Below are 15,141 nucleotides of genomic sequence, written 5' to 3'. Positions count from 1 at the left end.
ACCTCTGTAATTTTTTTTTTTTTAATTCATTGTTTTGTATTTCTAATCAAGTACTCAAAAACAGCATTTTTCTACCTCAAGATCTTAAGCCGTTTTGAGCCTCATGGGCTCCAACCACAGTGGGAACTGTGTGGAAACTCAGCTGATTATCATGCAGCGGTGTCTCTCTGACATCACAAATCAGCACATTTTCAGATGACTCAGTTCAGTGAGGGTGAATATTGTGAGAGGAGAATTGGAAGAATGCGCCAATATGAGAATTGGAGACATAGATCATATTAATATAAGTCCACATAGCTAGGAAACAATGCTAAACACTGAAAAAGGCAATTTTTTTTTTTTTTTTTTTTTTTTTTTTTTTATTGCAAAACAAAAATTATTAAAAGTCAGTACTCAACACACAATGCATAATGAAACTTTCAGTAAAGGTGGTTAAAATACATGCAAGTACAGAAACAAGATAAAACAAAAATAGTCTATAATAACATTTTAACCGTATACAGTGTATATCCAGCGAAATTACAATTATATAAATGTTAGTATAGAATATACCCCTAATACCTATTTTCTAAAACCCTACACACATATGCTCCAGCTCGTAAGAGACCAAACTTTCCGGCAAATTTTTTCCGGTTGAAACCAACGTGATGCGATCAGTTTTTTAGCTACTGTGATACCCGATAAAACCAATCTCTTTAGTTGTGGATTCACTGCAAACTCAAAAACATCATTCAATAGTAATACCGAGGGGTGTACAGGTATATTCCAAGATACGAGTATTGATAATTGTTGGGACACATCTTTCCAGAATGCCTTAACTGGTGGGCAGTCCCAATACATGTGCATAAATGTTCCTTCGTCCCCATTTGTACATTGGGAGCATTTGGAGTCTTGTTTAAGCCCCATTTTGCACAGCCTTATAGGAGTCAAGTATGTCCTGTGAATATAGTTCAGATTGATTTGTTGATGATCCGGGTTCCTTGATGTAAGTCGGACATTTGCCCAGGCTCCTTGCCAATCAAAGTCATTTTCCAGGTCTGGTATATCCCTCCTCCAGACAGTGTCTAGTTGAAGGGTTTCATACGAGGACGTTAGTAATTGATAATAAAAACCTGATACAAAACCTCCCAATGTTTCTCTTTCATAGAAAAATTTGTGGTATCTGTGGTGTTCAATTGGTATGAGTAATGGAACACCGTGAGACCTCAGACAAAGTCGTAACTGTATGTAAAAAAGCCATGTGGACTCGGTGAGGTTAAACTTTGTGCATATTTCGACATAACTACAGAGGCCCTGGTTATTAAAAATATCCCCTAATGAGTGTATGCCTTGCTCTTCCCATATAGGGGATCTTATGGGGCGTTTTCCCATTAAGAGTGCATTGTTATTGAATATGGGAGTGTGATTATGCCATTCTTGAGGGTTAGGATATTTCTTTTGTGTTTCCCGCCATGTTCTGATTGCATGGGTAATTATTGGGCCAAATTCTCGCTCACAATGCTTGATTGAAAGTTTAGTGTGTGCTATGTCTTTCAGTCTCTGTGGGGCTACTATGTTTTCTTCTAATTCTCTCCAAGATACCAAAGCCTGGGGGTCAAACCATATCTTCAATGGTCTTAATGTGAAAGCCTTAAAATATTGTAAAAAATCTGGAACTGCCATGCCAAAAAGGCCATTTATAAGATAGTTCCCCTTTAACTACATTGCAAAAGTAGTATACTTTTCAAAAAAAGTGCTTCATTTATGTGCCACATCTGCAACATCTCCTGCAAAAAGTGCTTCATTTATGACTGTGCAACAACTGCAACATCTCCTGTGCATCTGAACATTCTAACATCAACACTTGAACAAAAAAACACATTTATAGTGCAGCTGAGCTTATGAAAAAGTGCTTAATTTCTGTGCAACAACAGCAAATCACAGCATCTTATTAGCACTTATTGTCGACTCTTAACTCTCAAACATCAGGGGGTGGGGGGCAGACAGGCCTAGCCTACATACACACATCTAATGAGAGCGATTGCACTTCTTTGACTGGGCAATGGCAGAGAAAGAGGGTTCATAGGAAGTGAGGGCTTTCCGCAAACAGTGATGCAAATGCTCATTTGTCAAGGAGGCATGGTTGCTTGTTTTAATGGCATTCATGTGAGAGAAACTGGATTCACAGGTGTATGTTGAGCCAAACATTGTTAGCACAGATATTGCCAGCGTTTTTATTTTGGGGAATGTCTTGACATGAATACACTTTATCCAAAATGTTGTGGTGGATTCATTCTCAAGTGCCTGCTTCAGAGCAGATGATGCTTGCATGTCAATTATTTCAAGTTGCAGGAGACCTTCATCAATGTGAAGTGATGCAAGGAACTCTTGTCCTTTTGTGGAAATAGCAGCTACATTGGCAAATGGGTTGCTCACAAAATGCATCAATTCTCTGGACATGTCAAATTCATCAAATCGACTTGCAAAGTTTTCCCTCAATTTATCAATGAAATCTGTCATTAATTGAGTGACTTTTGGCTCAATTGTGCGTGTTAACGTTGACATGAAAAGAAAAAAGTAAATTTTTTTTTTTTTTTTTTTTTATTTATTATGTAATCTTTGGCGGGCCGGTCAGAATCATCCCGCGGGCCGGATCTGGCCCGCGGGCCGCCAGTTGAATAGCCCTGGCCTAGTCACATTGTTTATTGAACAAAAATACAACATGCAAGTGGGCCTTTAAAGATTGTTATTGGTAGTCAATTCTGGCTTGCCTGAAATAGAGGCATGTCATCTGGACTCTGTGAGGTGCCAGTGCATTGTGTGGTCTGTCCAATGTGAGGACCAATATATGGCAAAAGAGTATGCAGGGAACATTGGTTTGTTCATTTAACCGTGATCAATAAAATCAAATCAAATCATGAAGATCTGATTGTCCTTCCGTGTTCTAATGAGACGCTGAATGTCTAGAGCAGGGGTGGCCAACCAGTCAGAGACTAAGAGCCACAAAAATTACTGTGGTACCACAAAGAGCCACACCATAACCAGCGTTTCTCAACCTTTTTTTTCAGTCACGGCACCCTTCATGTGTTCATAGGTCTCACCCTCTGGCCTCTGAAGTTGCTAATGTCTTTTTTATTTGGGCCTCACAGGGTTAAAAGTACCCTGTGAGACCCACGGTTGCAAAATTACAAAATCACTTTTAGCCATTTAAAAAAAGAATGTTTATTTAAAAAAATGTAAGCACATGTATAGTCAATTGGTCCTGTTGTTCAGCCTCACAATGCTATTTGATAGTAAATGTGTTTATATGTCCCACCCTCTTGCCTCTGAAGTTGCTAATGTCTTTTTAATTTGGGCCTCACATGGTTAACCTCTTAAGCCCGAGATATACAGTAAAAGTGTATATTTTCAGCATTACGTTTGTTTACCAATTATTTTAACTGTTATTAGTGAAATATAAGATTATAGAAATCTCAGGGCATTGAGTCGGAAACCGGCGCATATTGACAGGAGGAAGTGGCGCAGCCAAAAGTGAGTGTAGTCTTTTGAAGGAAGAGACTCAGGGCTTTCAAATTTCGAAAAACTACCATACCCAGCTCACACCAGCCCCTGTCAATCATCTGACTTCTGGATTTACTTTTTTATTTCTCTTATTTTTGGGGATTATCTCTCACAAACCTGAACGTTATTGCCATAAAACAGAATGCAGTTCGTTTCTCTACCTTTCTGTGAATGTCTTGCAAAAAACGGTGTTGCAATATGATGAAAAATGGTGGAGAAATTTACATTATAAAAAAGATGGCAGAATTCAGTACTGTATCTACAAAACCTTCTGTTTAATCATCTTCCCTTTATTCATTTGCTTAGATTTTTCAGGTCTGGTCAATTTTAGCATGGTGTTATTCACAGTCAAAGATTACAAAAAAATTAAATAGAATTGATATTCTCCTTTGGTTCATTACAATTTACTCAAGCCTAGTAACAGACACACTATTTCTGACACTGATCCATATATGTCCCTAGATTCAGATACCAAGAACATGCAAATGGACCAGTTAATTTTTTTTTTAAATGTTTATTCTACGTCCTTATGGAATGAGTGACATAAAAAAAGATATTAAAAAAAGTTAAAAAACAAAAATTATTTATTTATTTAAAAAAAAAATTTAATGGATGGAAGAGCCGCACATTGACGGGCAAAGAGCCGCATGCGGCTCGCGAGCCGCGGGTTGGCCACCCCTGGTCTAGAGACCGTTTTCACACGTCACCGGACTAATTTGCCTAATCTTTGTGGATTTCTTCACCGCGGTGCAAACGCAGAGAGCGATGGGCCGAATGAACTTAAAGTTCCACACAATGCAGTTCCTGGTCGTTTCAGTGCAGTTTAGTAAAGACAAACTGCATGAGAGGAAGGTTGACAGTCTCCTCTCCTTTCCAAAGAAAGGAAGTGCATTGCAGTGCCTGTACCTCCCCTCCCCATGCTGCTATGATGCCTGAATTTCCCCAAGGGGATCAATAAAGGAATATCTTATCTTATACAAGTTGTTTCTGCAAGAATCTTCAGAGTAAGGAGAGACAAGCCCCAGCTTGCTAGCGCACATATCTGGGCTGCAGAATATGACAAACATTTTCCCTGCACTCACAAGTTTGCCAATATTTGCTCAAACTTGCCACGTAGAGTCACACATCTACTTGATTGTTATGATATTATACTGTATATAGGCTGGTGGCAGGGCTTGACATTAACACCCGCCACCCGCCAAATGCGGGTAGAATTCGGCAGTGGCGGGTAACTCCGTAAAACTCTGACTTTTTTTCTATGGAAAAAAATCATTGTCTACAAAAGGCATCTGCAATAATTAAGTCAATCCAGGTGATACTACATAATACTACAACTCCCACAAGGACTGGGTGCGCACAGTGTGCTCATTCCATTGGCCCATCCACTTCGACCTGTCGCATGCGTCGTGTTGCCTCCGTGTGTGACAGCTGACAGCTGAACGAACACTGTTAACGTTAATAGCTCACATTAGACTAGGAGGACCCGTTAGCTCAACTGGTTAGTGCGACCGACTCATCCATAGTTTACACTAGCAAGACAGTTAGCTAACGTTACAATGTTCCGCAACGTTCACGCAATCGGGAAGAAAGGCAGACCCTTCACCGCTTATTTGTGGATGTGCGAGTAAGTATAAAACAAACTAACATGTATTATGTAACGTGTATTATTAAACTAATATTACGGTGTTTGTTAGCAAGCTAGCCACATTCATTTAACATTAAGAACGAAGCATAAGGGCTCGAGGGACGATATGTATTTGGGACGAACAGAAATCCTCCCCGGGAGTCCGGGACGCAAGCAGAGATGTCAATTGAGCCGACTGTATGTATCTTAGTTGCCAGTGGCACGGGACATTATACAAATGCCCGCGGTACTGTACTGGCCAGTGGCCACCCTCTTCAGTCAAGAGCACACTCGCAATATGCTGCACATTATCAGCGCGGTCTCGTGTTGGTCGCTTAGTTGATCAGCACCATGGACAGCTGCCCCAGATGCCTCTCTCTCTCCCTCTCCCCCCCACACACACACTGAATAGATGCACATTGTTACAGTGTACTTACCGCATTACACTTCCTTAACATTAACAATAAGCCTAACTATATTCCTAATCCTAACCCTGTCCTTATTCCTATGAGTCAATTCAATGCAGTAAGTACATTGCAACAATGACTAAGTACAATACTTGTTATACTGTCATTACACAAATAGCTACACAGGAACAGAGAATGTAAAGTGTGACTGTCTGGGTGGGTGGGATGTTTGAGTGGGGACAGATGTTATTGGATTAGATGTTATTTGATCACACACCACACTACTGACACATTTTGGGTGGGGGGCGCGAGTGTGGGGATTTTTGGCTGGTGAAAATTCTGAGTGGCTAGTGACTTTGGAAAACCGGCTGGTGAGCCGAAAAGTTTATGTCAAGCCCTGGCTGGTGGTAAGAAAGATCAATAAGAAAATTCACCCCAATTTTGTAAATCTCCACTTTCGTAGCTCCATCTGTAGTTAAAACACTTGCTTCTGCTATCATCCTGAATGTTCATCAATTACGCTACCACGGAAATGGCCATTGACTTCTCCACAGCAGCTTCATCAAATACAAGTAGAACACGAGAAGAAGTAACCTTAAATGTTTTAACTACAGATGGAACTATAAATGTGGATTTTTACAAAATTGGGGTGAGTTCTCTCTCCAGACTATATGTAATATTACAACAATGTAGTAGGTAGTGCTTGGTGTGTGACTGGTGTGTGACCAGGGGAGGAAACTAACTTTTTGGCTTACCAGCCAACTGATTTTTTTAGGTGATTTTTTTTTACCAGCCAAACTGATTTTTTTTTACCAGCCAAAAATAAATCGCTAATTGTGATAATTACTTCTTTGTATGTCTTCGTCTAAATTGATTTTCAATCATGGTAATAATAATCACACCGTGTCTCTACTCTTTAAAATATTTATTAGCATAAAACATTAATAAGTGTCTCTACTCTTCAAAATATTAGGATATCACATATTAACATGAAAGAGGGAACTATTCTGGACTGGGTTGGGCTGAACTGGGCAGTGAAAGATGCTGGGCTGGACTGGGTTGGGCTGGTCTAGGTTGGACTGGGTTGGGCTGGTCTAGGTTGGACTGGGTTGGGCTGGTCTAGGTTGGACTGTGTTGGGCTGGACTGGGCAGTGAAAGAACCAAGCATTTCACTGTAATGTAATAGCTAAATAAAACAACTTGAACTTGACTTGTTACATTTGCACTCTGGTTGGATGCCAAACGTATTCTGGTTGTACTGTACTTGTGCTGTTATGATGACAATACATTGGAATCGAATCTCATGTCAACGCTAGAGGTTCAGCAGGTGTATTCTGAATGACAAGTATGACAACATCACCGTTGTGAAGGGCATGGGCGAGTGGTGATATGGGGGAAAACCCGGTAATAATAAAATGTCACTCGGCTGCATTTAAGCAAAGCCACTCAGTATAGTCATCCACTATGTTGAATGCGCGTTATGGTAGCTTGTTACATGCTAGGTAGCTAGCCGGCTAATGCTGGTTAGCCTCACGCCCACTTGTCATTCTCATTCGACTCGAAGGAGACGCGTCGTGTGCTGTTGTTCGCCCCCATGTCAGACCGCACTGATATCCGAAAGCGACGACTCTACATTATTTTCATCCACGATGTGTTTTTGTCTAAGTTTGTCTACGTTGTCAAGCCGGTGACAGGAGTCTGTAGGTCCGCGCACAGTGGTCTGTCCACTTCCCCTAGATGCGCGACATCTTCTAGAAAACGAGTGTTCATTGGAGGAGCTTAGAGCGCATCTGTACAACGATTATGTTCATTGGTTATGGTCGGATTATTATGAGGCGCAAATGGGAGGAATCATACGGGGGGAGTCAGAGTTCGGCTTGTGCCAGTGAGCGAATCAGCAGATTGCAGAATGATTTTTGTTTTGTTTTGTTTACTACTCGCCAGTGTGGCGAGTGCTCTTCATGAATCACTCGCCAAACATAAAAAATACTCTCATTTGGCGAGTAAAGTGGCCTAATTTCCTCCCCTGTGTGTGACTGCATGTTGCAAATATGAACAAAGTCGTAAGTACGGGGAAATTGTGTGGCATTTTCTGCAGCCCAGATAATGTGCTCTAGCAGGCTGGGATGCTGTCATGGCTAGGGAGTGACTTAAATTCGGCACCATGGGACAACAGCAGGGGTGTAAAAAGTACCCAGAAATTATACTTAAATTATACTGGCAAGATGTGTGTAGGCCTATGTAATGTTAATGGCTGTTTTTAAAGTCGTAATGAAGATTGATTTATATTGCGCTTGCCATTTACACAAACTGACTAGCACCTCCGTGCCAAATAATTTTTTTTATTTGCACCATCCCCTGAACCGTAAAAGTCAGTCAAAGCTTACCAAAAGCATGAGCAGTGAACTCCAAGCCCACGTGACTGAACTCAAACTAGAAAGAAACCGACTAAGAAATGACGTAAACTCCATGATAAAAACAGCAAAAGAAATTCATCAATGACAAAACTGAGGAAAACAAAAATAAACCACGTGAACTTTGGAAATTACTCAATAATCAACTAGGCTGCAGTAAAAAACTTAAAACCAGGTTCTCAAACATAAACATAAAGACGGACAACACGCTCATCACAGACAAACTGGATGTAGCCAATTACTTAAACACTTTCTTCACAAACATAGCCACAACACTGGTAAACAAACTACCCTCCCACTCAGGGCAGTATGGGGTAGAACACATAGTAGCATACTACAAGAACCTAGGCGTCCACAAAGACTATTTCAAACTGGAAATGGTAACTACAGATGAGGTACTCAATAAACTGAGCGCCCTCCAACCGAACAAGGCCACTGGCCATGACAACATCCCCTCCAAATTCCTCAGAGACTCAGCAGCCGCCATCACCCCAGTCATCACACACATAATAAACCTCTCCATAAAACAGGGACACGTCCCCAAGGACTTCAAAATAGCGAGAGTAACACCCCTGCACAAAAAGGGCAGCAAATTAGACCCAGGCAACTACCGCCCTGTTTCTATCCTTACATCCATCTCGAAAGTCATGGAAAGAATAGTATACAAACAGGTCGAAAAGTACCTTGCGGATAAAAATCGAATCTACGAATTCCAATCTGGCTTCAGAACATCCCACTCCACTGACACATGCCTTCTCTATTTGAACGACCACATCAAGCAAGAGGTGGACGCGGGCAAATACTGCGGCATGGTCATGCTAGACCTACAAAAGGCCTTCGACACTGTCAATCACACCATTCTGATTGACAAGCTAAAAGCAATTGGTTTTGATAGTTTATCAGTGAGCTGGATACAATCCTACCTGGAGGGGAGAGAACAGATGGTGGAGGTAAACGGTACCCTATCCCCCCCCCTCACAGTGAACTGTGGTGTTCCACAAGGAAGCATACTAGGACCACTACTGTTCCTAATTTATGCAAATGACATGTCGTCAGCTTGTGACTGCAACTTGTTCCTGTTTGCGGACGACTCAGCCCTGCTGGTCTCTGACAAGAACAAGTTACAGGTTGAAAAAACCCTCAGCTCGGAACTAGGCAAAATCTGCATATGGCTCGCCGACAACAAACTATCATTACACATGCAAAACAGAGTCCATTCTCTTCGGTTCAAATAACAAACTCAGCAAGACCGACGGCTTCTCAGTTACAGTGGGTGACAATATTGTCACAAGGAAAGATGAAATTACCTACCTGGGTTCCATCCTAGAGGCTAATCTTTCCTGTGACAAAATGGCATCCAATGTAATTTAAAAAAGTCAATCAACGAACTCGATTCTTGTACCGGATCTCCTCCCTGGTAAACAAGAATACCCTGAAGACTCTGGCAGGAGCACTCATTCAAGGGTACTACGACTATGCTTGCACCTCATGGTACCAAAGCACCTCAAAGGCACTAAAAATCAAATTACAAACATCTCAAAACAAACTAGTCAGACTACTGCTTGACCTGACTCCTAGAACCCACCTCACCCCTGCACACTTTGCCAACCTAGGATGGCTTAGAGTAGACGACAGAGTACAGCAACTTGCAATGGGCCTGGTCTACAAGATACACTACACGACCAAGGTACCCATGTACATGTCAAAATACTTCCCAAAGGTCAGTGAATACCACGATCACAACACCAGAGGGAGCTCCACAAATCATGTAAAACCCAGATTCGGCTCAAACAAGGGACTAAACACGTTTCGCAATTATGCCACAACAATGTGGAACGCCCTACCCAAAGCTGTAAAGGAATGTGAATCACTACCCACCTTCAAAAACACTCTCAAAAAACACCTACGGGAGACTGCAATTCAAAACTGGCCCCTACAAATGTCCTAACCCAGTTGTACAATAAAGACCAAGCATGGCTTTGTCAGTATTCCAATGTACCCAACCCCCCCCCCCCCCCCCCCCACCTCCAATGTACAGCCCCACCCAACCCCACCCCACCTACCCAACCTCCTCCAATGTACAGTTTCTATGTCAAATGTATGTCAGTATTCCAATGTACAGTGTGTGTCCCCCCTACCCAACCCCCCCCCCCCCCCCCCCCCCCCCCACCTCCAATGTACAGCCCCACCCCACCTACCCAACCTCCCCCAATGCACAGTTTCTATGTCAAATGTATATACACTCTTTTTCTGGATTTTTTTTAGTATCACAAACAGTACTGTATTTGAAAATCTGGTATGTCATAAATGTATAGATGTAGCAGTACTGTCTATCTGTATGTCGTGTGTGTCATATGATGAATTGAAAATGGGGGACCCTGATGGAAACAAGATGAAAGTCTTTCTCAGGTCTGCATCCTCTTAACAATTGTATGTATTGAGCTGTACTGTACTGTACCCATTCTGCAATCGGTTAATAAACTTTTCAATCAATCAATCAATCAATTCAAACCGTACGATACACAGACGCCCCGAACCGTGGAGGTCGTATCAAACGGTGTACGGTTCAAATGCGTATCGTTCCACCCCTAATACAAACCTAATAATACTTAAGTACTTTACACCGCTGGACAACAGTAGCTGTGTGTCTTATACTGTGTTTATGCTCAGTGATGTTCCCAAAGACTGTCTTGTGGTTGTCCATCTGTGTTACCGTTATTTTTTTTTCTTTTTCTGTCAAATGAGTTCAGACTAAATATAAAAGGGATGTTTATGGCATGTCTGTTCTAATCTCCCTCTCCCTGTTTTTTGTGTGTATCCTCCTCGTGGTATCAGAGTCTCCCCTTCACAAAAATAGCCCACAGTATAACGGCACAAGACCACCAGCCCACCCCCGACAGCTGCATCTTAAGTATGGTCGTAGGACAACTAAAAGTAAGTAGTATGCAGGAAGAGAGACAAACACTCACTCTCATTTGTCCCACATGCTCTTTCACAACATGGAGAATGTATTATGGCCTTGTATATCCATACGCATTTGTATGCGTTTGTGAATGCAAGTTGTTTCCAGGGCTCAATGTTAACCATTTGTGTTCAAGAGTTTCTTTTAAAAGGGCACTTTTTATTTTGCACATAATCTCAACACATAATCCAAGGCTCTAAACTGGTTTACACACATTCATTTGTAGCAGACTATAGAGAGTGGCCCGTTCAGCCGAACGCACAATTGGAGGGGGGCTTCCCACTCTCCAGAACATTTACAACAAGCGGTGCATGGGTAAGGCTAAGAGAATTATCAAAGACTCCAGCCACCCAAACAACTGCCTCTTTGAACTGCTGCGGTCAGGCAAGAGATACCGGAGTCTCATGGCAAGCACAGAAAGACTCAGAAGAAGCTTCTATCCCCAGGCCATCAGGATGCTCAACGAACAATAACACTATGTAACAACCATCAAATGCACTCACAGCACACACATCCACACACTCACTTTAAACAAACAACTCACTGCAGCACCCACTTTACACACTTTAGAACACCTAAACACACTTTATATTTATTGGTAAAGAATTTGCACTACAACCCATACCTCATTACACCTTACTGTAAATTGTACCTCATCCCATTTCTGCTTTGCACTATATAGTATATTGTATATTAGTATATATATACCGGTATATATATTTTTTTTAACAACTGTTTTTTTATTTTAATTTTAATTTTTTTAACATGAAACAAGACAAACAATACAGTAATAATCAATAATAAATCACAGGACAATAACAGAAATAATAATAATATATTATAGTATATTAGTATATTGTATGGTAACTCAGTTACTTCTTTTGAACGTAATCTTTCGCCGTCGACTAAAGACTCACTTCTTCAACCATTATCTGAAATGATTAAAAAAAAAAAAAAAAAAAAAATCTAACCCTGACTAACCTTACTGTCATGCACTTGTCCTAATAAACTAACCTACACTGTAACACGCAACACTTGATGAACATTGTTACTCAGCTGATAGAGTTGTACCCTTCTTGCTGTCTTGTCGTACAGAACTTGTAAGTCGCTTTGGATAAAAGCGTCAGCTAAATGACTAAATGTAAATGTAAATGTAAAATTGTACATACCATGTACATACTGAACACTTGTGCCTACGTACGTGACTTCTATTTTATACTTGCTATACTTATTTTATTTTATACTTATCTATTTTTGTCTAGCACAGTCTGAAGCGTAACAGAAAGAAGCATTTTGTATAAAAGTATTCTGTACTTCTGTATGACAACTAATAAAGAAACTTGAAACTTGAACTTTGAGAGTTGATGAGTTTGAATATATCCTCCTGTGATGTCATCAGAGGACACTTAATTACAGCTCATTGAAATTATGTAGATGGAATAAATGGAGATAAGGATTGCGATAGGGATTGCTAGTTTTTCATCTACATCACAGGAGGAGACATTCAAACTCATTCATTCTCAATAACTGTTAAACTAAACTAAACAGTTTAGAGCCTTGGAATATGTGTGAGATTATGTGCAAAATAAATGCCCCTTTAACATCGGTGGTCATAAAAAAAACTCCAAGCTCACAAAATTATCAGTTTTCAGACATAACTGGGGGTTGAAATTCAGTTAAGTTCAGTTTAAACTTTATTTGAACAGGGACAGCACACATTAATGAACATAGAGTAAATGTGTGAGACAGTGTTAGCCAAAGCTCATTTTCAACTGTTGTCAAACCACCTTAATATTGACTTTGACCTAACCTTCCCCCTTTGTCTGTGTGTTTATGATCACAGGCGGATGAAGACCCCGTCATGGGATTCCATCAGAGTTTCATCCTGAAGAACATTAATGATGCATGGGTGTGCACCAATGACATGTTCAGGCTGGCACTGCACAACTTTGGCTAAGCCCCTCCCACTGTGGTGGACAAGGGTGGCCGAAGTGGAGGGCACAGTGTGAGAAGGAAGGAAGGAAAGAGGGAGGGAGGGAGGAGCAGAGGGGAAGTAGCAGAGAGGAACGTGTTGTCCCTCCCTCCCTTCTGCATCAGTCACACCTGTTTGACAAACACCGGAGTCAAGATGTCAATCACAGAAACTCATGTGGGTGGGTTTACAGACTACCCCAACCAATTAAAAAAAAGAAAAGAAAAAAAGCGCAATGTGTTCCTTTGCTGAGAGCCAGCTGACCAATCAGATGCCCCTGTCTGCCCCTCCGCTGATCTGCATGACGCTGGGAGCCTCCATTTACAGCATCTACACTCACGCCAGACCAGGAAGACATTTACCAGCTTACTGACGCCATTAACTCTAATCTACTCTACCTTTACTTTATTCTACTCTACTGTTCTTTTCTCTATTCTACCCGGTTCTACTCTAATCTCTGCTCTACTCTACAGTTGATGACTCCACCACGTTCTACCCAGACTGTTTAGCACTATCGTTGACTGGTTGTAGATCCATGTTCCAATTTCAGAGGCAGTTTATTCGACGGCTACTTCTTGACTTGTTTCAATCTCTTTTTAGATACCCTTGTGTGTTGTTTTCAGCTTGCCTTAGTGTGTCATACAACTAACTTTTATCTTCATTTAAAAAAAGATGGCTGAATTTTACCATGTTATTGTCATGTCAGGTTTTGCTCAAGCAAACCAAAGAATCATCGAGGACATGGAGGTTTTACTTTGCTGTGTGATCAGCGCTTACTACCGCTCTCTCTCTGACAGTCAACATGGATACTATAGCCACGATACACAATAAAACCTTGACTTTTTCTTACTTGCGTGAGCTTGTTGTTCCTCTCCATGTGGGGTTCCATGTTTGTTCCTCTCCATGTGGGGTTCCATGTTTGTTCCTCTCCATGTGGTGTTCCATGTTTGTTCCTCTCCATGTGGGGTTCCATGTTTGCTCGTCCACCTTCACTGTCCTCGTTTGACCTCCTGTCGTTTCTATCACAAATCTTTGGGTTTTGTACAGAAGTGCAAATTGCATTAAAGGGGCACTTTACAAAAAAACTGCGGATTTATTTTGCACATAATCTCACACATCCAAAAACAGTTTTGCACACATTCATTTTAGTTATTGAGAGTAAATTAGTTTGAATATGGCCACCAGTGATTGGGGACATTGAATCATTGTGTTAATTACAGCTCAATTAAATGCTAATGTGACAGTCCCTATAAGACAAGGTATTGTTATTTTTTCAACTACATCATTTCATGGAGCTGTAAGTAATCCTAATTTATACCCCAATAACTGCCCAACTAAATGAATGTGTGAACAGTTTTTGGATGTGTGTGAGATTATGTGCAAAATAAATCAGCATTGTTTTTGGTGAAGTGCCCCTTTAATGCAATTGCACTTCTGTACAAAAATGTTGCACTACATTTGGCCTCCTTTGTGGAAACATTTGGAACATATAAAGATGGCTTGAGGAACCAGCGTGCTCTTTTGACGTTCTGTGGTCTACTTTTAGTTTAGCGAGTATGTCTTTCTAAAGGCAGAAGTCGTGAGGTCATGAAACAGCCCTCCCCTAGAACCTGAAATGCTTGTTTACCACCGTCTTTACATACATAACCATCATCATCACCTGACATCATTTTTGTTTTGAATGTGTAATGGGAATTATTAAAGGACAAACGATGAGCCGTTTACATTAATCATTCTGAGTCATTATTCATAATAATAAAAAGGTTTATTCAATAAAGAAAGGTTATGACAGCGTGGCCACGCTGCCAGGCCAGTCACCCGCCAGAGACAGACATGTGAACCCACTAGCGTCTGACAGGGGACTGACCCAGAGGCTTGGTCAGACATACAATTGAATACATGAAATGACGTAGAAGAAAACAAAATAGCTGGTTAGAGAAATTAATAATACGACTATGTTATGGCTAAGCCTGGAAGGAAAACAGCTCCATCTTACAGTTCCCATGACCTTGGGTTATGGCTCTATGGCTGGGAGAAACAACAACTTCGTTATGACTGAGAGAATATCAGAGTAATCTTAAAGAGACATACACACATTAACCAGTAAATCTGGTCGGACTGAAACTCAAGCTGTATGACATGATAAAATAACAAAGACTCATAATGACATGATAATATATTCCACGACAAATGTATTGTAAAGAAATAATCCTGTCAGGTTT

General features: G+C 40.9%; 1 protein-coding gene across 1 annotated transcript in view; it reads left to right on the top strand.

The window, feature by feature from the left end:
- nutf2 (nuclear transport factor 2) overlaps positions 1-13,768 on the top strand; it is a 36,015-nt gene extending 22,247 nt beyond the window's left edge. Inside the window, exons 4-5 of the mRNA XM_084316813.1 lie at positions 10,821-10,919; positions 12,791-13,768. Of these exons, the coding sequence (XP_084172939.1) occupies positions 10,821-10,919; positions 12,791-12,904 (213 nt within the window). The 3' untranslated portion in view covers positions 12,905-13,768. The remainder of the gene's footprint in view (positions 1-10,820; positions 10,920-12,790) is intronic.
- The last annotated feature ends 1,373 nt before the right edge of the window (positions 13,769-15,141 follow it).

This window comes from Notolepis coatsorum (assembly GCF_963971535.1).
Source record: "Notolepis coatsorum genome assembly, chromosome: 6".
In the NCBI taxonomy this organism is placed as follows: domain Eukaryota; kingdom Metazoa; phylum Chordata; class Actinopteri; order Aulopiformes; family Paralepididae; genus Notolepis; species Notolepis coatsorum.
The sequence above is the reverse complement of the archived record's forward strand: the minus strand, read 5'-3'. Positions and strand labels throughout refer to the sequence as shown.